This window comes from Geotrypetes seraphini, chromosome 11 (genome assembly GCF_902459505.1).
Source record: "Geotrypetes seraphini chromosome 11, aGeoSer1.1, whole genome shotgun sequence".
In the NCBI taxonomy this organism is placed as follows: domain Eukaryota; kingdom Metazoa; phylum Chordata; class Amphibia; order Gymnophiona; family Dermophiidae; genus Geotrypetes; species Geotrypetes seraphini.
Window position 1 is genome coordinate 46,722,187 of NC_047094.1, and position 24,108 is coordinate 46,746,294.

Here is a 24,108-nt window from a genome sequence, read left to right on the forward strand (position 1 = left end):
TTTTAAAAGTAGCTCGCAAGCCAAGAAAGTGTGGGCACCCCTACTCTAGTCATTTTCTCTCCAAGATGTGCTTCAGTACTAACTAAGACAGTGGGTAGTTAAAAGACTAATCCTATGGACATGTCTGTATGAGCCATGTCAGCAGACGACTCTTCACCTTGCTTGCATCATTAGATGGACTACCATCCCCAGTGCTCCTACTGTTAACCTACAATGCGACTCTCCTGCCCTACAGCCAAAAGGCAGAGAAGTATCAGTGTCAATGAATGAGGACTCTACAAGTATGCATTAATTTTCAGTAAAGAGAAAAATGTAACAGAACAGTAAATGCAGTAGAATAATCAAGAAACAGAAGGGATGGTACATGGTGACGGTATCAAAAGTAAACAGTGCAATTCTACTTCCACGTTCTTTCCTTTTTATGCTCTTTTTCTTTGAAACTAAACGTCAGTTATATTCATTTATTTATTATTATATTTTAGGTATTTATATACCACCTGTAATGGTTATCTAAGCACTCAAGAAACAATGTAAGCTTTGCTACCTGGCATCTCCATCCTGGTCATCAGTATTGTCTCCACTACTGTTTAAAGAATAGCGACTCCTTTGGGTGCCTGAAAGCAAACAAAACATTTGTTGTATCTCAGACCTTTGTTATACCTTTAGTATTTTTATATAGTTCTATGCCAAAAGTTTTTACTGCATTGGTAAATGGGTCTGAAGAACATGGACTGGTAGAGGCCCCACAGGAAATTTCCTTAAAAAATGTTTGGCTGATTAACGTTAAGATGGAGGGTTTGTAAAATCAGCCATTAATCAACATTAGGTTTTCCCACAGGAAGTTGTTGGGAAATTAGAAAATGTAGACTCCAATGTAAAGATCCTTGATAAATGGTTGTCTATAGTTGAAACATAGGTTTCAGCTTTACAAGCTGTCTCCACTTCATCAGTTAAAATTTTTTTTAGTTTACACTTAAAACTTGAAATGTTGGAGAATAATGCAGGATCTAAGAACCTTTGATTATTACATTTTCCAATTACTCGTTTGCTATCCCCTGAAATCCTCTTGAGGAAATACCTCAAGGAAATTTTAAGGTTACAAAATTCTGATTTAATGATAATTTCTAATTGTTATTATATTCCTAGAAGTAGAAGGTTTCCTACCGAGCATGGAGTGAATCAACTGATTACAACAGAATTTGATCTTACAGGTTTTTTTTTTAGAAGACTCTCAAGATGTAATTCAGACCAGGTCCACCCTTTTGATGGTATGCTCCACTGAAAGAATAAAAATGCTATATTCTGTGGAGCAAAAATTCTTGTTTCCCGATGTGGCCAAAGCGACACAGCTTAGTAACATAGTAACATAGAAGATGACGGCAGATAAAGACCCGAATGGTCCATCCAGTCTGCCCAACCTGATTCAATTTAAATTTTTTTTTTTTTCTTCTTAGCTATTTCTGGGCAAGAATCCAAAGCTTTACCCGGTACTGTGCTTGGGTTCCAACTGCCAAAATCTCTGTTAAGACTTACTCCAGCCCATCTACACCCTCCCAGCCATTGAAGCCCTCCCCTGCCCATCCTCCACCAAACGGCCATACACAGACACAGACCGGGATGGAAAGCCTTTCTGGCATTAAAGACTAGGGTGTTGGCTTTGGGTGCCACATATTTTTTTGAAGTGTCCCTGCAAATTTTTATTGAAGTTTCAAGATAAAGATTTTTTTTTTTTTTTGGGGGGGGGGAATCCAATACAATTGGAGCAATTCTTAAAGAACATGAAGGGGGAAAACCTTGACTGTTTTTGGTTTTGGAGGATAACTAAATAAAAAATGCTGTTTATTTTTTTCTTTGGATTTAATTCCAATTATTTTCTTAGATAATGGACTATGGTATTATCTCTCTAGATGTGGGCTTGATGGAATATCAAAATTTTTTAATGGTTTTTTTTCTATATTTCCATATCCTGTATCCTTTTGGAATGTAAATTATTAATATGTAATTAAAAAAAAAAACATTTGTTATATTCAGTCACCATCATGCAGACTAAAGTATTTCAAACAGTAACATTTTACCTACTCTAGTCACTTCCAGGAAGCTGATGTACGGAATAAATGAACACAAGAGAGGCTAAATATCAATTTCCAGGAGCTCCAACTTGGCACTCCTTTGATAATAGGGTCCAGAATTATCCCAAGGACCGTTAAGATACACATCATCAAATCTCAACTCACACTGTAACATATCTCATTTATTTATTTTTTTCAATTTTCTATACCATTCTCCCAGAGGAGCTCAGAACGCTTCACATTAATTTATTCAGGTACTCAAGCATTTTTCCCTGTCTGCCCCAGCGGGCTCACACTCTATCTAATGTACCTGAGGCAATGGGGGGATTAACCCCCCGTTTTACTAAGGTGCGCTAATCGATTAGCACACGCTAATTGAATTAGCATGTGCTAAATGCTAATACATCCATAGGCTAATGTGCACGTTTTAGCATTTAGCGCGCGCTAAATCGGTTAGCGCAACCTAGTAAAACAGGGCCTAAATGACTTGCCCAGGGTCACAAGGAACAGTATGATTTTGAACCCACAATCTCAGGGTGCTGAGGCTGTAGCTTTATTCCCCACACCACACCCAATAGATAATCAGTATTAGTAGAATCAATATTAGTACTGTATTACTATTTAAAACACAGTATGAACAAGCAGACCAAGACAGTTTACAAAATTAGTAGTATGTGTAAGGTTGAAGTCTTGACGGCCTTCAGAGCTTTCTTATATTCACACTGTGGCCTTTAAATAAAAAAGATTGGAGACCACTGCTCCATGCTAACCAGCCTTTGCAGTTGGGAAGGAGGTAGAAGGGGAAATTAAATATGTACCAGGGGTATGCAATTAATTTTTTTTGTTCTTGTTTTATTTTCCTTTGTTCTTTGTTTTAAGTTTCAAGTACAGTATATTTATTCTTTCTATCCCACATTAGGGGCAAACCTTCTAAGTGGCTTACAATCTAATATGGGAACGGGATACATGGCTTGTGATTAAAGACAAAACATAAAAGTAAGATTTGAGGACTGAACTACAAAATATTTAACAGAAAAGATGGGAGGGGAAATAATACAGGGTAAAATTTGGGCCTCTATCAGACTCTTTCATAAGGAAAGTGAAAGGATAGACAGAACGGTTTAGATAGAAGGAAGGAAGAAAGGATTTAAGGGCAATCAGGAGTAGGCATTTTTGAAAAGGAAGGTCCTTAATTCAGATTTAAAGTGTTCCAAATAAGACTGACGGCGGAGAAAGACAGAGAGAGCGTTCCACTGTTGTGGTTTGTGGACCAAAAAGATTGTCTATCTAATGTGTTTGAGCATTATACAGCAATATGTAGGGATGATAAGCTGATTTTGATGTACTAATTGGAGTGATCTGGAAGGTATATATGGAATAAAGGTGGCAGGAGAGAAAGTCAGGTTCTCCTGAATTTAATGTTTTAAATATTAACAGCAATGTCTTATATGAAATCTGGTAGGACACTGGAAGCCAGTGTTCTTTCTTTAATGTGGTCAAATTTCTGAATGAGGATTAGACTTATGGCAGTGTTTTGAATCAATTGTAGTCTGCGAAGATCTTTTTGTTGTAAGCCTGTGTACAATGAATTACAGTAATCGATCTGTTAGATGACTAAAGAGTGAGTAAGATTGGTCAGTGCCAAAGGGAAAATTAAGGAGCAAAAAGAAAGAATCATGCGAAGCTTAAAGAATGAATATTTAACTAGTGCTATTTGATGATTATATGACATTTCAAGTATGACACCTAAGATGCAAACTGATGTAGTAATCGGAATAGGAACACCTTGCAGGACGAAAGGTATTGAAAGGCTGGCATTATCTTGAGTACAAAAATGATAAGATTCTGATTGGGGGGGGTTAATTTAAGTTTGTATTGTGTTAACCAGTCAGTGATGTGAATAAGATTGTCATGAATTGCTGCAATTTCTTTGATGGTGTGGTGGGAATTTAATGTTCAAAGTATCTGAATATTGAAAAGTACTTTACCATATGTTACAACAATACACAGTTAGCATGGTACAGCCACAACCTAAATACTGTATGCAGTTCTGATCACCGTATCTCAAAAATGATATAGCAGAATTAGAAAAGGTACAGAGAAGGGTGACAAAAATGATAAAAGGCTTGGGATGACTTCCCTATGAGGAAAGGCTAAAGCAGCTAGGGCTCTTTAGCTTGGAGAAGAGACAGCTCAGGGGTGATATGATAGAAGTCTATAAAATACTGAGTAGCGTGGACAGGGTAGATGTGAATCGCTTGTTCACTCTTTCCAAAAATACTAGGACTAGGGGACATGAGATGAAGCTGCAAAGTAGTAGATTTAAAACAAACTGGAGAAAATATTTCTTCACACAACATGTAATTAAACTATGGAGTTCATTGTTGGAGAATGTGGTGAAATCAGTTAGCTTAGCGGGATTTAAAAAAAAGGTTTGGATAATTTCCTAAAAGAGAAGTCCATAGGCCATTATTGAGATGGCTTGGGGAAATCCACTGCTTATTCCTAAGATAAGCAGCATAACTTGGGATCTGAGTTGGCCACACTTGAAAACAGGATACTGGGTTTGATGGACCTTTGGTCTGTCCCAGTATGGCATTTCTTATGTTCTTACCCCCCAAATTCTATAAATGGAACCTAAAGCAGAATGTGCAGTTATAAGATAAGTACCAATAATTGGCCTTAACAGGAACTGTTCAGAAGTTGTGAATATTAGGCTTCCTATATATTTCCAGAGCTACCAAATTACTCATTCCTGGATTTCTGCCAACCTCATCCTGGTGCATTATGGGACCTGCAACAGCAATTTCAACAGATAGAATCACGGACTACAAATACTACACTGCTTTGGGATATAAGTTTAAAACCAGGACAGACCAAAAAGTCTCCGTTCTGGAATGGAGAACTTGACAGCTCTGGTTTGGGAACTAGAGGCTGTGGGGGAGTGAATGTCTGGTGTGAATGTCTAATATTTTATTTTGTGTGTATGTGGTTTTGTTTTACTTGGGGGGAGGGCTGTCCGGTTATTGATGGAGTTCTGTTTCAGATTTTGATTTTAAATTGATCTTATTGTAAACTGCTTGGTTTGCTTTAGCAGTAAAGCAGTATATTAAGCTTCAATAAACTGTAGCTAACTGTGCACTTTTTGCCACACCAATGGGCCTGTTTCAAAACCTGGATTCCCCAAGTCCATGTGTGAGCCATTTATGTTGTGATAATGCTTTTTTTACAGCATTTATATCCCACCGATCCCAAGCCCTCAGAGGTTACAAAAGCAGGTGAAAGCTTGGACTCTTCAACTAGGCCTTTAATGGAAGAAGTAACTAACTTGCTAACACACACACACAGGAATGACACCAGCTGCAGATACTATCGCAGGACATGTTTATCCACTCCTAACCTAGCTGAGAATTCACAAGAAATATTCTAACCTCATATATAACTTCTTTAAGGCCCTCTTTTACTAAGCCGAGGTAGAGGTTTCTATCATGGCCCGGGGTGCTCATAGGAATTCTGAGAGTTGGAGCAGCGTCAGAGCATTTACCACTCCAGACTGCAGTAGAAACCTCTAACGCAGCTTACTAAAAAAAAGAAAGAAAAAGGGGGGAGGGTAAATTAGGCTCCTTATTTTTTTACTCCTGCTGCTCTTTAATATCTATCTATATTGCTCCATCTTTGCTTACACCCTATGTTGTCTATTGAAATTTTTTTACCATGTAATGTGCTGGCATTGTAATGTAGCATACTATGCAATACTTTGATTGCAATTTGAATATTATTACTGCTGTAATTGTCTATGTTTGACTTATTCTTACTGTACACTGCCTTGTGCAAATTCCTTCAAAAAGGCAGCAAATATATCCTAATAAATAAATAACCATACACAATTATACAGTAAAACACAAAACAATAAAACAACCCCCCCCCCCCAACTTTCCATTTAATCGATGTGATCTGTGTTCAGGGTCTTGGTTTTCTTATATTCACAATACAGTAAAACCTTGGTTTGTGAGCATAATTCGTTCCAGAAGCATGCTTGTAATCCAAAGCATTCGTATATCAAAGCGAATTTCCCCATAGAAAATAATGGAAACTCAGAAGATTTATTCCACAACCCAAAAACTTTAATACAAAATACTATACTGTACTTGTATTGCAAGACCTTGCTCATACACTCCTGCAGTTCAGGGAGAGAAGAACCATCAGCTCAGTTGTGATTATGTGACACGTGTATACTGTATGTATTCATATTGCAAGACTTTGCTCGTTTAGAACAGCATCAGAAAGAGAAGAACCATCGACTCAGTTATGATGTGTGTATTCTGTATGTATTTGTATTGCAAGACGTCGCTTGTATATCAAGTTAAAATTTAATCAAATGTTTTGCTTGTCTTGCAAAACACTTGCAAGCCAAGTTACTTGCAATCCAAGGTTTTTACTGTATTGGTTAATTAGGAGCAGCTTCCCTCGCCCCAGGAAAGCCTCAAACGCTGAAATGGTCTGAGGAGGTTGACGTTTTGAGCCCTGACCTGTGTGGCTCTTCCCACTCACCTGTCTGAGAGGCCTGCTGCTCCGGGTTCTTTTGGAAGGGATACCTGAAGAGCAGTTTATTGCCCTTACTGCCCGAGCTCACCAGGATGACACTGATGGGACTACTGTTCTCCCCCACCATTCTCGGGAAGCGACAGAGCTCCCTGGAAAGGTGGACGAGAGCTTGGAGGGGGCTAGCTGCGGTTGCCGAGCTCCTGCTCGCTTATGCCACAGGCAGGAGTCCTGAACATGGTTACTGGGCCGCCCTCACCTCTGCAACCTAACCAGCACCTGTCCAGAGCTTCGCGCCCACCCGGAAACGGAAAGTAAGCAAGCTTGTCCCTTCCCGGCCGCCACCATCCGCTGCAATCTCACGTTCTTTCCCGCAAGTCTCGCGCGCTTTCTGTGTGGAGACGGTTGTGGAGCCGGGAAAGGAGAGGTTTAGTTTAGTTTAACAATGCTGCAGCTCTTTGATCTTGTATTTATCAGTGGCTCTAATGTCCTGACCTCCAAAATTGGATACAGTATTCTAGGTAAGGTCCCATCAATGACCTCTATAGCAGCATTATCAGTTCCTTTTTTGTACTGTTTATATAGTTCCTTCCTAATCCAGAAGAGTAAAAAGATCTCAGAAACTGGCTCAGATATTGAATGAAATGTAACTCAGACTTATCAGTTACCAATTTCTATCATTGACCTTTTTTTAAAAAACCTTTCTTATTGTGATTCTAGTGTATTCAACTCAAAATTTAATTCTAAATATTCCACAACACTTATCTTCATATGCAGCTTAGTCTCAACAAGGACCCATTTCACCTGTAGAAACGGCTTCTTCTGGAGCTGGATTTATAAAGCTGCTTTTCATTCTACAATCAAATACTGTATATAAAATATGTTAGAACACCTAACACCAATATGTCTGCTAATCCAGACAGAACAATTTAAAATCAATACTTAGGGCTCCTTATACTAAGGTGCACTAGCGTTTTTAGCACGCGCAGAATATTAGCGCGCACAAACCCCCGCGCTACGCAGAAAACTAATGCCAGCTCAGTGCTGGCATTAGCATCTAATGCATGTGGAAATTCTGTGGGCTAAACATGTGCTAAAACCACTATTGCAGTTTAGTAAAAGGAGCCCTTACTGCACTAGTCAAAAATATAGCTCACTTTTGACTCACTTTTTTATGCATAAAATGGTGCCTGTCAATTCAAAGACGCCATGCATGCACTTTTAACTAAAACTTCCTTATACATCAACAACCTATGTATCTAATCATGTTTCTGATATATGTACTGCACATGCACTTAAACTGCTTTTCATGTTATCAATTTCAACTGGTGGATTCTTATAGAAAAATATTCAACACAAAATTGTTAAGACCCATAGGTTTAATAGACCGAAGTCTGTAAATGCATCTTGCTTTTCTCTGGAGTAACTTCTTTTTTCTATCACCTCCTCTTACAGAAACTGGTTCGTGGTCAGTAGCGAAACATTTCAAATCTTTGAATGAATGATTTAAATCAACCCAATGTTCTATCAAGGGTTCTGAAATTCTTTGTTTAAAATTGGGCTTGTGTTCTGTGATCTGATTTTGAATGATCTTGAAGACATACCAACATAGAATTTGTCACATGGGCATAAGATGATGTATATCAGAGAGCTAATATCCTCCTCCTTTTACAAAACCGTAGTGTGGTTTTTAGCTCTGGCTACAGTGGTAACAGCTCCAACGATCCTAGGAATTCTATGAGCTTTGGAGCTGTTACCACCTTGGCCTGCACTAAAAACTGTGCTATGATTTTGTAAAAGGGGGGGGATTATTAGACAGTTTTTTTTAAAATTCAAATGGTTTTTATTGAAATTTTAATACACAACAAAGAAATAATTAGCATTCTATACAAGGATACTGAACGATAATAATGTGTTTGAGTATTAGACAGTTTTTATTCAGCTTTGTGATGACAAAACACTTTATGGGTTTTCTATTCTACTTTCCCTTAGGGCTACATTTTGATTAAAATTTTAATTATAATTAATCACGCAATTAAAGGTATATTATTTGTTTATTTTTCCCCACTGCAACTCCTTGTGACTCTTGGCAAGTCACTTACCCTGCCCCCTTTTATGAAGCCGCATTAGGGTTTTTTATCGCTGGCCGCACAGTAAAGGTTCCAACGCTCATAGGAATTCTATGAGAATTGGAGTTTTTACTGCTGCAGCCTGCAATAAAAAACCCTAACATGGCTTTATAAAAGAGGGGGTTAACCCTCAATTGCCCAGAGTCACAAAGAGCTGCAGTGGAAACAAAATAAATAATTAGCATACCTTCAATTGTGTGATTAATTGCATGATTAATCACAATTACAAATTTTAACCAAAATGCAGTCCAAAATAAAAAAAATAATGAAAAGATAAGAAATACAAATTGAAAATTACAAATTAAAAAATCTAAAATAACATGCAGAATAGCTATAAACAGCCTTACAGTTTTCAGTGCCTACTTAAAAAAAATGCAGCCCTATTGACAGAGTGCAGGAAAAATACTGAAACCAGCAAACTAAGCACAAAAGGATTTGTAATCACAGAGCAGTTTATTTTTGCATGCTGACACTGAAGTGGTACATTCTCTCTTGTTTTATAGAACAAACACTGCCAAATACAGTATTTACAGTATTATTACTCTGACTATTAGGGACATTTTCAAAATAGTAAGATGTCCAAATAATGGCATAAATTGGCACTTGGATGTGCTAATTGCCAGAATGTCCAAGTGCGGATTTTCAAAACCATCTTTCTGGACATCTTGTAAGGCATCCTAGCTGCTGTACATCGAAAATTAAAGGGGGGGGAGAGGGCATGTTGGAGGTGTATTCTGTAATACAACAAATAAAGGAACCAAAAATACGCTTCAGATACCTTATTAACCTTGAGTGGTGCTCAGAAACCAAGATGGCATATAAAGAACTCAAAACTGGGGAAAACCCCTAAAGAGATTCTTATGATATCTATCATTGCACCAGTGTATGGTATAAAGGTACTGTAAACTCTTTGAAAATTATGTTCCATTGTTTCAGCACAGGACTGTTTCAAGTCGTGTTCATCTTTAGCTTGGCGGGTTCTCTGATGAAGCCATAGGGGCGAAACGCGTCAGAACCCAGCTGTACCATCGCGGGTTGAACATTCAAGCTAAGTTTACTTATTAAGCTGTTTAGCTATCTCTCTTTAAAGCCATATTGGACAATTCAAGTTTTGGATACATTACCAGCTATGAACATAATTTTCAAAGAGTTTACAGTACCTTTATACCATACACTGGTGCAATGATAGATATCATAAGAATCTCTTTAGGGGTTTTCCCCAGTTTTGAGTTCTTTATATGCCATCTTGGTTTCTGAGCACCACTCAAGGTTAATAAGGTATCTGAAGCGTATTTTTGGTTCCTTTATTTGTTGTATTACATTATTTGGACCTTCAGGAACATTTTTTTGACCTTATTCCCCAGCAGTTTATTTTGAATTTGGAGGTGTATTCTGGACATCTTACTATAATAATTGAACCTGTCCCAAGATGTCCTAGACCAGGGGTCCCCCAAGTCCCTCCTTGAGAGCCGAATCCAGTCGGGTTTTCAGGATTTTCCCAATGAATATGCATTGAAAGCAGTGCATGCACATAGATCTCATGCATATTCATTGGGGAAATCCTGAAAACCCGACTGGATTTGGCCCTCAAGGAGGGACTTTGGGGACCCCTGTCCTAGACAGAACTTAGATGTTCTCAGCTAGACCTGTTTTAAAAGTTTAAGTGCCAAAAAGGTACCCAAACTCACCAGATGACCACTGGAGGGTTTAAGTTATGAATCCGTCCCCCATACACTCCCCCAGTAGTCACTCCCCCCTCCCACCCCACAAAGATGTGAATGAAACAGCGCATACCTGTCTCTAGAACAGCAGCACCTGGTATGGGAAAGTCTAGTGGATTGGCTACTGAACCACAGAGAGGAGTACCCAGGTCCAAAAGCCATTCTAACCACTACATTTCTGGTGGAAAGTGTGAGGCCACCAAACCCCTACTATACTGCTATATAGGTGCCACCCAGCAGCCATAAGGGCTATTGGAGTGGTAGGTGGGTATAGTAGATTTTGAGGGAGTTTTGGAGGGCTCACCATACATTATAAGGGGAATATAGTGAGATGTACATCTGGCACCTTTTATGTGAAGTTTACAGTACTGCCCTCTAAGGTGCTCCACTGCTCTGCCAGTCCATTACAATGCTAGCTCCTTCCACATCCAAATGATCTGGATTTGGATGTTTTGAACTTGGTTGTTTTTGTGGTCGAAAATGGTGAACAAAGTTGGATGTTCTAAGTTTGAATGGTCGAAAATGGTGAACAAAGTTGGATGTTCTAAGTTTGAATGTCTAAGTAGGCAATTTTACCCAAAATATTGGACATCTAAAGGTTTTGCTGATTTTAAAAGTAGCTGTTTCTCCACCTCCAACTTTGGATGTCTCGTGAGAAACATCCAAAGATGGACTTAGACATCCTATGGAAAATGTCCCTCCACAACACATTCTGTGGTGTTGTATCATTTATTATAATTATTATCATTTATTAAATTTAATGTTCCACCTTTTATAGTACAAGTCAAATGTCTTTCTCCTCCACTTTTGCTCTGCACACAGAAACTTTGCTGGCTTGTTCCCACATGGATTTCAACTTTCTTTTAATCCTAACATGGCTGCTTATAACAGAACCACTGAATTTTGGATTTGCTTTGTACTACTGAGCAAGTAATCCAGACATTAGGTCACTGACCAGTCCATCAGTGCTGTAATTTCATCTATCTTGATCACTGATGTCTCTCAAATACAATCCATATCTAATGATATCTCTGACAGCTGGCAGTTCCGCTCTGGGAACAATGGATGTTCATGGTTTATGTCCTAGCACATAGACAGTTTTGTGGCCATTTTAGAACAAGGTTGTTCTTGTTGCTATCCAAGTTCCAGTTTTGTTAACGTTCGTAGTTTAGGTTTTCTGGTTTTTGAAATGTCTCTTCATCTGGATCAACTTAGCTACTACCACTGGCAATGCACTGACTTTGATGTTCTTGTCTGGACTTGGTAAACTTTCTAAAATACATTTCTATGCTTTTGCCTATGCTTATTCCAAGCCATCATAATTCCATCATGTTAACTTCTGTCTAAAAGAATTTTGAGGTGTCTGATGCTGCATTTCTTTTTTGAACAGTAGGCTTACAAATACTTTCTAGAATGTTATGTAATTGGCATTAAAAAGACAGCTGGAAGACAATGTCCCCCATGTTCATGAAGGCACAAACAAAAAGACCAAATGAAGAACACCCATCACCATAATTCATTCATTATAACATAAATGAAAAACTAAAACCCTGATATTGCCATGTTTAAGAACATAAGAATTGCCATACTGGGACAGACCGAAGGTCCATCAAGCCCACCATCCTGTTTCCAACAGTGGCTAACCCAGATCCTAAGTAGTAAAACAGATTTTATGCTGCTTATCCTAGGAAGAAGCAGTGGATTTTCCCTAGCCATCTCAATAATGGCCTATGGACTTCTCTTTTAGGAAATTATCCAAGACCTTTTAAAACCCCGCTAAGCTTCCTGATCTCACGAATTCCAGAGTTTAATTACACATTGTGGAAAGAAATATTTTCTCCGGTTTGTTTTAAATCTACTACTTAGTAGCTTCATTGCATGCCCCCTAATCCTAGTATTTTTGAAGAGTGAACAAGCAATTCACTTCTACCCTTTCCACTCCACTCAGTATTTTATAGACCTCTATTACTATTTCACTCTCATAAGGGCTACATCACAATAATTGGCATATGATGTTTTAATAATTAACTTATGAATGTTTTAATTCAAATTGTTTTTTATGATTTTAATAATAATAATAATTTTTCTGAATTTATTAACATTCCTTTGTTTCTTGGGATTCATATTCATGAAGTCACATGTGACTTCATATAGACTACAAAAGCAACTGTTCTGTTGTACATGGATATAGGAAACATGTTCCAAGCGATTTCACAACTACACGCTTGATTTTCAGGAATTTTATTGGAAACTCAGATCAATAAAAGGACTTTCAGATACTAAATCAGCAAAACAGATGTCAGTATAGTACAGTAGGGACTTCAGAATAATGATAGATGCATGAAAATCAAAACAGTATAACTGCTAACTTTTTCATGCTAACCATTATGGGAGGAATCCTTTTAGAGAACTGAACTTCAAAATGCACCATATATCCTTGCAACACAAACCCTGCATAGTTTATGAAAGCTTTTACTGATCTGAGGCCTTGTCCATGTTCCTCGGTGATGAAGCAAATATCTGTGTAATTATCCAAGATGGAAATAGATGGTTTCTTCTGCTGTCCTTTTTTACCTGCCCTTTCCAGAGAATGGCAGAGCTGGGAGAGCCTCTATACAGTCTCTAGATAGTTCTCAAGTAGGAGCTTGATGTCCTGAAGTCATTTTCTGTTTACAGATAATTTGTTTGCATCTATATTTTTTAGGTTTACAAGGGTGATTCGAAAGTATGGTAAAAAAGCAAGTTAAACCCCATAGTCTCCATTGAGGGCTATATACACTTAGGGCTCCTTGTATCAAGCTGCGGTAGGGGTTTAACGCGCAAAATACCGTGCGTTAAACCGCCTGCTGCGCTAGTCGCTAACGCCTCCATTGACGAGGTGTAGTTTTTTGGCTCGCCGCAGGGGTTAGCACGTGATGAAATGTCGGACGCATTAACCCCGCTAGCGCACCTTGATAAAAGGAGCCCATAGTCCAGCGAGTCTCCAGTTTTTTCATTTCATGGGAATAATAGGTTTTGTCTTACTCTGCAAAATATTCATTGATGGCATCGATACATTAATGGACTGTGACACCATCTCATGGAAATTTACCAAACTTTTCAAACCACCCTCTTATATCAATAGCCGAGAATGATTAATGGTAAAAACCACTGAACACAAACAGGCCAGGCCGACGATCATTTCATTTTTTTGCTCCCACCTGCTAACTTTAAACTTGTGTGAAACTTTTTGCCTATGATGCTGGGGTGGAAGAGTATGGGTACACCTCTCCGTTTGTCTGAGGCTTTTCTTTTGCTTAAGTAATAAGCTAGCTTTCTTGGTTTGTGTGGTGCTTTTGTTTTGGAGTGATATTTTTGGATTTTTGTAAGAATTTGCTTGACTATTTGCCCTTTCTCCTTGATTTGAACAAGTGTGGACTAATTGGCTCACCAGGAGAGAGAGTCTCTGCTACGACCATTCCCATGATCCTCGTCTGCCTTCCCCAAGCTGTGTGTCTGAGCAGCTTCCTGGGTTTTGTTTCCTGCCTGTCCCTCCTCCCAGGGTTTCTGCGGGTTCCAGCTCCCATGGATAGGGAAAACTGCTGGACCTTTCCCTCCTTCTCCCCTCTTCTTTCCCCCTCTTCTCATTCCATGATAGGACTTCCGTGTCACATTTGTCAGATGCTTTCTGAAAATTCAGATACACTATCATCAACTGGCTCATCTGTATCCACTTGTTTATTCAGTGATTTTGTTCTTTGCTTGTGTGCTTGCAATATCTGTTGTTATAATTATTTGTACCTCCTGTTTCCTTAGGTTTATCTCTGGATTTCTCTGTTACACTTGCCCTCCCAAGCCTGGTTCTCACTGCCTTGATCTGCTGACATAAGTACCAATCCAGAAGTTTCTCTATTCAATATCTTGGCACATCCCACGCCATGGTGGAATGTGCGGGAGGAGCGAACACTCTCCTTAGATGAGTTCCTTGGAGCAAATTTTTTGGGGGTGAATCCAAACTTTATTCTTCTGCACTGTAAGTATTCTTGATCTGTTTGCACTGTTTTTGCCTTCTACTTTTCTTCAGGAATCCCATTATGGATCACCAGGACCAACCAGTTCTGCTCTCCTGGCCCATACCGGTTCACTGGGAATGTCAACCTAGATCTTATCGCTGTCTTCAAGACTGTAGGCCATCAAAGGCTCCTCTTATGAAAAATCCATTGTCCTGTAATATGTCTCTTATGAATTGCTGCTCATTACACACTAAATCAGCCATTACAAAACCTTCTGATATTTTCTTCCTTAAACATTCTCTGTCTCACAGAAACTTGAATCCACCCTGGTGAAGAGTTGTATTTGTTTCACTGTCTCCCACCTAGTTTTCATTGTTTTCATGCCTCCCGACCCACAGGGAAAGGAGGTGGTCTGGCAATCCTCTCCAACTATTTCACAGCCATTGACTTCTAGTCTATTGTCCTGTCCCGTCCCCCCCTCCCCCCCTCAGCAAATGTGACACTCTGGGACTCTCTCACTCAATCCTTGACTGATACCGTGCTCCGCTATTCCAACTTCGTAATATTGGGTGACTTAAAATCTATGCAGACACCCTTTTGAACCCTAGAACAGCCTCTTTCCTTTCTCTTTTGTCTGACCTTGGTTGCCAGCAGCTGGTTAACCTTCCTACCCATAATACAGGACATACTTTGGATTTTTACTAGCCCCACTGTTACATTTATCATTGGTTCTGTTTCCACAACTGCTCCCTCATGGACTGACCACTTGCTGGTTTCATATTCTCTAAGGACCAATAGCGTCCATTCTACCGCTTAAGAACATAAGAATAGCCTTACTGGGTCAGACCAATGGCCCTTCAAGCCCAGTAACCCATTCTCTCGGTGGCCAATCCAGGTCACTAGTACTTGGCCAAAACCCAAAGAGTAGCAGCATTCCATTCAGAATCATAAAGAATAGTAAGATTCTGGAATCCCAAAGAGTAGCAACATTCCATGCTACCGATCCAGGGCAAGCAGAGGCTTCCCCCCTGTCTTAATAACAGACTATAAGAACATAAGAATAGCCTTAATTCTTCTGCAACTTCCATTCTCTCAGCTTTGCTTTATATATATGTACCCAGGATCTTGAAATAAAATATTGTTCAATAGTAGAACTTTTGGTGCCTCTCCTATAAGTTTCTGAAACAAAAACTAGCTGTCAGTACACTTTTCCCTCCATATTCGCAGTTTCAGCAATCGTGGTTTCGATTATTCGCAGGTTTTTAATTTGCTGGCTCCTCCCCCCAAATTACATCAGCTTGCATAGAGAAATCGCTGATTCCAAGCGTTTACAGAGAAAATCGCTGATTCTCAGCACTTTCTTCACCATGTTTTGCCTCTCCTTCAGGAACAGGCCAGGTCTCCCACCATGTTATTTGCGGTTTCACCATATTCAAAATGGTTTTTAATAGAAAACAGCAAATAATATATGAAAAAGTTATTTGCGGTTTTTCTGTATTTGCGGTTCTGTTAATCCCCTATCATAGCGAATACAGAGGAAGAAGTGTAATGTCTAAATAAAGTGAGACACCAAAAGAAATAAAGTGATCTGCTTGTTCAGAAACTTAGTAAGACAACAGTATTTGAACTCACATGGCCCTTTAAAAAAAATCAGTTGATAAGTACATTGACACCATTCAGGTTCATCTTTATTTGAATATAGCTTGCAAAATGAACTCATTTAGCCATACTAGTTACTCAGAGGATTAGTTACTGTAAAATGGAATACCATTAAAAGACCTTCAGCAAGGGCAGAGAGGGTGGGTCACTGGCTATGCGGCAATGGAATCTGTTTTTGGTTAATTGCAAGTACAGTATATGTGGCTGAGTTTTGTGACAATGCAAGATTCAGATAACACCTCTGTATGTCCAGCTCCAGAAGGCTTTGTTCCTCAGGAGATAAGAGATAACCACCCCTCCTTGGGTGGGACCCAAGAATGACCCTCTCTCACATTCCACTCTCCCAGTTCCCCTTTATAACTGGAATGCAATTCAGCCAGCTGCATGGTCTTGTCTTCAATCTCTTGCTAAAGTAATTGAAGCGTCCAGCCTTAAACCTACCAAGATGGCACTGACTGAGGGAGACAAAGTTGCTGTGATAAAACTTTGGGGAAAAATTTCAGGCCAAACCGAAGCCATTGGAAGTGAAGCTTTACAGAGGTAACATATGCTTGCTGCTCTTATTTAAGTGTTATTAGTAGTATGGAAAAGCAATGGCCTAATGGTACAATGTCTTCAGATGAGACTTACTGTATGTTGTCCATTGATCCTTGTATAACCTGAGGCAAATCACTTTATCTCTGTTTTGTTTTTTTCTTCTTCTAGAACTCAGTGAAAAAATAATTGTCTATCTAATCTGGCTTTTTTCAGTTATCTTCTTTAACATATATACAAGGAGCTGCTGAAAAGGTCTCAGCCCAACCAAGAAGAGAATGATGTAGAACCATGAAACTTACAAGTTATTCCACACTTTTCTTGACACTTTTTATTTCAATGATGTGAAATGGAATGAAAATTGTGGAATAACTTGTAAGTTTCATGGCTCTACATCATTCTCTTCTTGGATGGGCTGAGAACTTTTCAGTGGCCCCTAGTAGATTATAAAACAGACCTCTATGAATAAAGGTTCCTGGGTAAAAGGAGGCTTGTGTTGTCTCTGTGGGGTAGCTCTAACTTATATCTTTTTGTATGGATTCAGAAGCTGCATAAAACCAACACAGAGACCTTGGGATGATGTTGCTCAGAAATGTCATTCTTACATAGAGACTGATCACCCTACTTCTTTGAGATGCATAGCAAATCTGTCTTTTGCCATTTGACGGACACAGACTATAGAAGTCTATCCGGCACTGGCAATAGTTCCCAGCTACTGGAGTTGCTGCTGACTCTTCATCTGTCTTTTGACCTGCACAGTGGTGGGTGCAGCTCTGGCCACTTTGGTAGGCAGACCTTCAGGTCTTTATCTGCCGTCATGTACTGTGTTACTTTTCCCTGCTGCTGGCACTTAAAAGATTAATTCACAGCTTTGCTTTTATAATTTTGACCAGAGTGTTTTTAAGGGTTTGTCAAAGGTTTCAGCGTAGAGTTCCCTATAGGTCCTGGAGAAAACTGGATATATTTCAGGCTTTAATTCATTATACTGGCCCAGCACAACCATTATGCAAAGATGTTGTATATAAGTTGATCAGCCTCTATGGCTCTGAAAATTCATGCACAGCATCATCTGTGAATAATTCATGCACTCTTCTAATGACCATGATCACAATCTCTAATACAGGCTTGCCTGAATCAGACATGGGGGAAACCAATGCTTGCCCTGGATCGGTAGCAAGGAATGTTGCTACTGTTTGAGTTTCTGCCAGGTACTTGTGGCCTGTATTGATCGCTGTTGGAAACAGGAAACTGGGCTAGCTGAACCATTGGTCTGACCCAGTATGGCTATTCTTATGTTCTCGAGGGTGAAAAGATCAGGTTTTCAGGATATCCCTAATGAATATACAGTACATGAGAGAGAATTGCATACAATGAAGGTAGCTGCCAAGCAAATCTCTCTCATGCATATTCATTAAGGATATCCTGAAACCCTAGCCTGTTTGTAGCCTTCAAGGACTGAACTTGGATAAACCTGCGGTAAAGAACCAGCTTTTTAAAATCCCTGACAGTCATTAGTTCTATATTTAACATGTTTATTATCAAATGCTAATCCTCCCAATATATATTAATCATTTTATCTGATATGAAGTATGAAATTATTGTTTGCTTACTTTTCAATTACCTCCAAAAACTGATTCTTTACTACAGGTCATAGAACCTACCATACGAGACAAGACCCAAACCAAAATTAGGTTAATAGCAGCATCATCCTTACTTCATTTTTTGTATAGACATGAGGAAGTATAGCTCTCAAAAGCTAGTCATAAATATATTAAATGAGTCCAGGAAAAAAAGTATAACCTGTATCAGGCTCTTTTGAATTTTATTACCTCATAATGGGGTCCTTTTACTAAGGCGCCCTAGCGGTTTTAGCACGCACTAAAACCGCTTGCGCGCCTTAGTAAAAGGACCCCAATTTTATTTATTTATTTATTTTAAAATTTTCTTTTCCACCTATAACCTAGGGGCGGATTACAGTAAAACAAACAGAATATTTCACATAATCTTCACAACAAAACAAACTGCAACAAGTAACTCTACTACATTATTCCCTCTTCTAAAATTTCAAACATAAAATCTCAGAAAGACCTGCCATGGTTCAGTGCTGTATAATAGCAAGTGGTTTAGCACAGATGAAGTGATTTGTGATTTTTTTTTTACAGGCTTATCACATGCTTCCCTCAGTGCAAGACCTACTTCAAGCATTATGATCTTAGCCCTGGCTCTGCTCAGATTCGTACCCAAGGAACCCGGATTCTGGATGCTATCGGAGAAGCTACCAAGCACCTAGACAACCTGAGTGAAAGCCTCTCTAAGCTCAGTGACCTGCATGCCTACTCTCTCAGGGTGGACCCAGAAAACTTCAAAGTAAGCTAATAGTACAAGGGAATTTATTTATTTATTTGGATTTCTATCCCGTTCTCCTGGGAGCTCAGAACAGGTTACAATTGATATTCACAGTTAAATACAGGATGGGTTACATTTGACATTCCTAGTAAAATACAGGACAAAATGTACAGGCATTTGTAGAGAGAAAGGTGAGAAGAGGGGGAGCATGGGAAGGGAGGAGGAGGGTTGATAGAGAGGGAGCGGGAGATTAAGAAAGGGAAGCAAGGAGTGGGCTGTCCGTAAGGGCTGTTCAGTTGAAGAGATGGGTCTTCAGCCTTTTCCGGAAGGTCATCAGCGAGTCTTGAGATCTTATCTGGGCAGGCAATTGGTTCTAAAGTCGGGGGATGAAGTGGCTGTAGGAGCATGTATGAGCTGTTTCCATTTGGAGGGATCCTCCTGCAGGGATGTATAATCGTTTCTCAGCCTCAGAGCAGAGTGGGCGTGCGGGAGTATATTGAGGGAGTTTGAATGTGATGTAGACAGGGGCGATGAGGTGGAATCTCTTGTAGGCTATAATAAGGGCCCTGAACACACAGCGCTTGTTAACTAGTAGCCAGTGTTCTGCATGGAGGGCTGGAGAGATGGGGTTGTGGTAATCCAGGTCATATAGGAGGCAGATCGCTGAGTTCTGGACTCGCTGGAGGCGCTTGAGCTCCTTGGCAGTGATTCCATTGAAAAAGGAGTTGCAATAGTCAATCCTGGAGAGCACATAGGCATAGATGAGTTGGGCTAGGTCAGGTTTAGTGATATACGGTTTGATCTCTTTTAGCTGGCGCAGATAGTAGAAGGAGATAGAGACTACTTGGGAGATATGGGCTGAGAGGGACAGGTGGCCATCCAGTACCACCCAAGACTGTGCACTTGGGGCTCCTTTTACTAAGCTGCGTTAGGGCATTAACATGCGGAATAGCGCACGCTACAATGTCACGCATGCTAGACGCTAACGCCAGCATTGAGCATAGCGCAGGGTTAGTGCACGCTAATCTACTATGTGCACTAAAAACGCTAGCGTACCTTAGTAAAAGGAGCCCTTGGTCTTTGGCTGATAAGAGTATGGAATCCCAGGATGGTATTGGGCAGGTGAAATTAGTGTTCTTCTTTCTGATCCATAGTAGCTCAGTTTTGGCAGCATTCAGCTGGAGTTTGTTGTCTATCATGCAGTTTTGCATGTCAGTGAGGCAGTGTTGAAGGTTGGTGAGTTGGTTAGGGAGGAGAAACTAAATGTCGGGAGGAACGGGAGGAGAAGCTAAACATCGTCCGCATATGAGTGGATTTTGATGTTGTATTTTTGGGCGATGTTAATAACTGGTCTGATGTATAGGTTGAAGAGGAGTGGGGGACTCCATATTTGATGGGTTTGGGTTCTGATTTGTTTGGGCCTAGTAGTACTGATTGAGTTCTCTGTTGAAGGAAGGAGGTGCAGAGTCCTTGATTCCTAGGTCGGGGGTGAGCCTGTGCAATAGGAGCTGATGGTTAATAGTGTCAAAGGCAGTGCTTAGGTCCATCAGTACTAGCAGGGCATCGCTACCTTTATCTAGTATTGACCAACTGTCATCAATGATGTCTAGAAGAACTGCTTCTTTGCTATGGCCTTCTCGGAAGCCAGATTGAAAAGGCTTTCCTGTTCCTTCTCCTGCCTGGAGCTCTAATCCATCGTGGCCTGGAAGTTGGCCTTTAAGTAGGGCTTGCAGGTCAGCAGGAGTCGGGTGGGCGGGGCTTTGGCGATCCTTGGCGCTGGAGTGATGATCAGCAGGGGAAGGAGGAAACAAGATGGAGGCTTTCTTGTTCCTTCCCCTGCCTGGAGCTCTGGTCATGATCACTGATTGATCCATTATGATCTATTAACCATCTCTATGAAGAGATTCACCCAAGTACTGATTAAATGTGGTCAATCTCCCCATTATAGCAGAGACAATAAGCTCTATCCTCTAAACCAGGGGTGCCCAACAGGTCGATCGCGATCGACCAGTAGCTTGCCAAGGCAAAGTGAGTCGATCATCCAGGACTCCCTTTGCCTTGGCGATCTATCAGACCGATCAATCTTCCTCTCCCCGACGTCAATTCTGCCGTCGGAGAGGAAGTTCGGGCCAGCCAATCGCTGCCTGGCTGGGCGGAACTTCCTCTCCGACTGCAGAATTGACGTCGGGGAGAGGAAGATTGATCGGCCCGAAGCAGAGAGAGCATGGGACGGCAGCGGCGGCGGCTTTGGAGCCTGTTATCCGTTGGTGGCGTTTGGGTCCTGTTCCCCGATGGCAGCGGCAGTGGCAGTGCCTTGGGGAAGGGCAGGGAGAAAGAAAGAAAGAAAGGAGGCAGGCAGGGAGACAGAAGGAAAGAAGAGAAATAGAAAAAAAAGAAAGGGGGCATGAAGAGAGAAAGAAAGAAAGGGCAGGGAGAGAGGAAGAAAAAGTTGGGGCAGGGAATGAGGTTTGGAGGAGAGGAAGCATTCAGGCTGAAAGAAAGATTGGATGCACAGTCAGAAGAAGAAAGTGCAACCAGAGACTCATGAAATCACCAGACAAGGTAGGAAAAATTATTTTATTTTAAATTTAGTGATCAAAATGTGTCTGAATTTATATCTGCTGTCTATATTTTACAATATGGTCCCCTTTTACTAAACCACAATAGTGGTTTTTAGCGCAGGGAGCCTATGAGCATCCAGAGCAGCGCTGGGCATTCAGCGCAGCTCCCTGTGCTAAAAACTGCTATTGTGGTTTAGTAAAAAGGGAGGGGAGTGGGTTTTGTCTATTTTTGTATGGTTGTTACTGAGGTGACAGTGCATAGAGTCATCTGCTTTGACCTCTTTGAAAAAAACCCCGGAATAGGAATGATAATTAACAATTCTATGCGTACAGTGTGCGTTGAAAATTTTATTGTTGGTAGATCATTTTGACTTGGTCATTTTAAAAGTAGCTTGCGAGTCAAAAAAGTGTGGGCACCCCTGCTCTAAACTGTATGTTGACTCTATCCTCTAAACTGTATGTTGACCGTCACAGTCAACAAAGTGTTCTTCGCGACCCCGTTGGCTCTCCCACTGATGTTGGTGCCATGCTTAGGAAGTGGCCGACGGGGTCGTGAGGGGCATGTTGACTGCTGCGAGCAACAAGTTCAACTAGAGGTACAAGGGAAGAGGGGAGCACACGGCAGGCAGGATTAGGGAAGGAGTGGGGGGAGGGCCACCGCCCCAGGTGCCTCTCGCCCCTCGCTATGCCACTGAATGGAAAACAAAGATGAGAATGTTATAATGCATTGGTCTATGGTACAGCTGCAGCTCGAATACTGTGTGCAATTCTGGTTGCTGCATCTCAAAAAAGATATGGTGAAATTAGAAAAGGTACAGAGAAGGCTGACAAAAATGATAAAAGGGATGGAATTACTTCCCAATGAGGAAAGGCTAAAGCAGCTTGAGCTCTTCAGCCTGGAGAAGAAGTGACTCAGGGGAGATATGATAGAGATGTATAAAATACTGGTTAGAGTGAAATGGGTAGATGTGAAGTGCTTGTTTAATTTTTCCAAAAAATACAAGGACTAGGGGGCATACAACGAAGCTCCTACGTGATAGATTCAGAACAATATGGAGAAAATATTTTTTTCACTCAACATGCAGTTCAACTCTGGAATTCGTTGCTGGAGAATATTGTAAAAGTAATTAGCTCAGCAGGGTTTTAAAATGGTTTGGATATCAAAAATGCCTTTCCATGCCTATTGACATAGCCCAGTTTCACTGCAAACACTTTAGGTAAGTGCATGGTATCAATATTGCAGCCTCGATTTCGCAGGGCTTACATGTCCCCTCATATTATGCATTGTTTATGTATTTTATTTATTGGGATTAATTAACCACCCTTATAAAGGGATTCATCTAAGGCAGGTATTGCTTGACATAAAACTTACAATTTTGTAACTGTAGTGCATTGGTTGGGTACAATCATAGAGTGCTGACAGTTGCAAAACATTATCAGGGCAACTTATTAGTAGTTTCTTGATCAGGAAATAAAAGTTCACTGCCTCTATTATATTCAGCCCCAGGCTGCATTGAAACAAAAGGCAGTGGTATGAAAGTGGACTGTTTGTTACACTGCAGTCAAATTTTAAGCTGTTCTCTTCTATTACAGCTGCTAAGTCATTGCATCCTGGTGGTCCTGGCTATTCACTGTCCAGCTGAATTTAATTCTGAAACCCACGCTTCCTGGGACAAGTTCCTGGCTGTAATTTCTGCAATCCTGACTTCAAAATACAGATAAACTCTAGCTGATGGCCAAGAGGGATTTGAATATAAAGGATAAGAGCAGAATGATAAATGATATGAAGCATTATGCCTAACTGTACAAAATGTCGAGTTGGATTGAGGTTCACAGTTGATGTCATCCTATACTAAATTCTCAATAAAGCCTTGAAACTTTCTTCATGGTCTCCTATGATTATCTCTTTTTTTTTTGCCAGCCTTGTGCATTGAATTAGTGGTTGTTGAGTGGCAGCAAAGAGATGCAATCCACAGCTGGTGCAAACACTATTGAGAAAATACAGGTTCACTTGAATTGCAGGATGAAATTGAATTTTCTGTAAGGTGTCACCTAATCTGAAATGGAGTACAAACGAGCTAGATTACAAAGGTTGTCCTTTCAACAGAACTCACACTCCATGGCCAAACACTTTGGAAATAGGGAACAGGATCTCTCGTCTAAAATTATTATCTGAGAAGTAGTGGCATAGCAAGGGTGAATGGCGCCCCTCCCCTGCCCCTCCTCCTTCCTGCCCCCCTCCGCTGCTTGCATCCCTCTTCCCTTCCCCTGTACTTCTTTAATTTTCCTAGCATGCACAGTATCTCAAACTTTCTGCCCTTGTCAGATCGATTCTCCCTCTGATGTCACTTCTTAGGTGTGGATACCAACAGAGAGAGCCGACACCGACGTGGGTAGCAAGTTCATGATACGGCTTGCACCAGGAAAAATGAAAGAGGTACAAGGGAAGGGAAGGGGTACACCTGCTTGGTGGGGGAGAGGTGGGAAGGAGCGGGGGCAGAGATGATGGGTGCCAGCGCCTCCAACAAGACGGCACTTGTTCCCCCACCCCACTC

The 24,108-nt window shown here is 40.5% G+C and overlaps 2 protein-coding genes across 11 annotated transcripts in view; one reads left to right on the forward strand and one right to left on the reverse strand.

The window, feature by feature from the left end:
• The window catches only part of NPRL3 (NPR3 like, GATOR1 complex subunit), a 95,356-nt gene extending 88,341 nt beyond the window's left edge, over positions 1 to 7,015 (reverse strand). For 3 of the 8 annotated variants that reach the window (XM_033962842.1, XM_033962844.1, XM_033962840.1), the window contains exons 1-2: positions 6,871 to 7,015; positions 545 to 614 (exon numbers count right to left, since the gene is read on the reverse strand). Coding sequence is in view for 3 of the 8 variants with exons in the window: in XM_033962838.1 (XP_033818729.1) it covers positions 545 to 614; positions 6,621 to 6,741 (191 nt within the window). In the remaining 5 variants the exon portion in view is untranslated. Of the gene's footprint in view, positions 1 to 544; positions 615 to 6,620 lie in introns of all 8 variants that reach the window. The other 5 variants (XM_033962839.1, XM_033962841.1, XM_033962838.1 and 2 more) reach the window with 4 other exon arrangements.
• On the forward strand, positions 6,793 to 23,435 carry HBZ (hemoglobin subunit zeta). 3 transcript variants are annotated; one of them, XR_004541053.1, is made up of 3 exons: positions 6,793 to 6,925; positions 14,257 to 14,473; positions 18,809 to 18,947. XR_004541053.1 is itself a non-coding variant. In XM_033962846.1 (3 exons), the coding sequence occupies exons 1-3, from the start codon at positions 16,558 to 16,560 to the stop codon at positions 23,273 to 23,275; spliced, it is 429 nt and encodes a 142-aa protein (XP_033818737.1). In that variant the 5' UTR covers positions 16,537 to 16,557; the 3' UTR covers positions 23,276 to 23,435. The 3 variants fall into 3 exon arrangements, 1 of the variants encoding a protein (XP_033818737.1); XR_004541052.1 differs by lacking the exon at positions 6,793 to 6,925 and adding an exon at positions 6,977 to 7,132; XM_033962846.1 differs by lacking the exons at positions 6,793 to 6,925; positions 14,257 to 14,473 and adding exons at positions 16,537 to 16,652; positions 23,147 to 23,435 and having other exon boundaries at positions 18,809 to 19,013.
• The last annotated feature ends 673 nt before the right edge of the window (positions 23,436 to 24,108 follow it).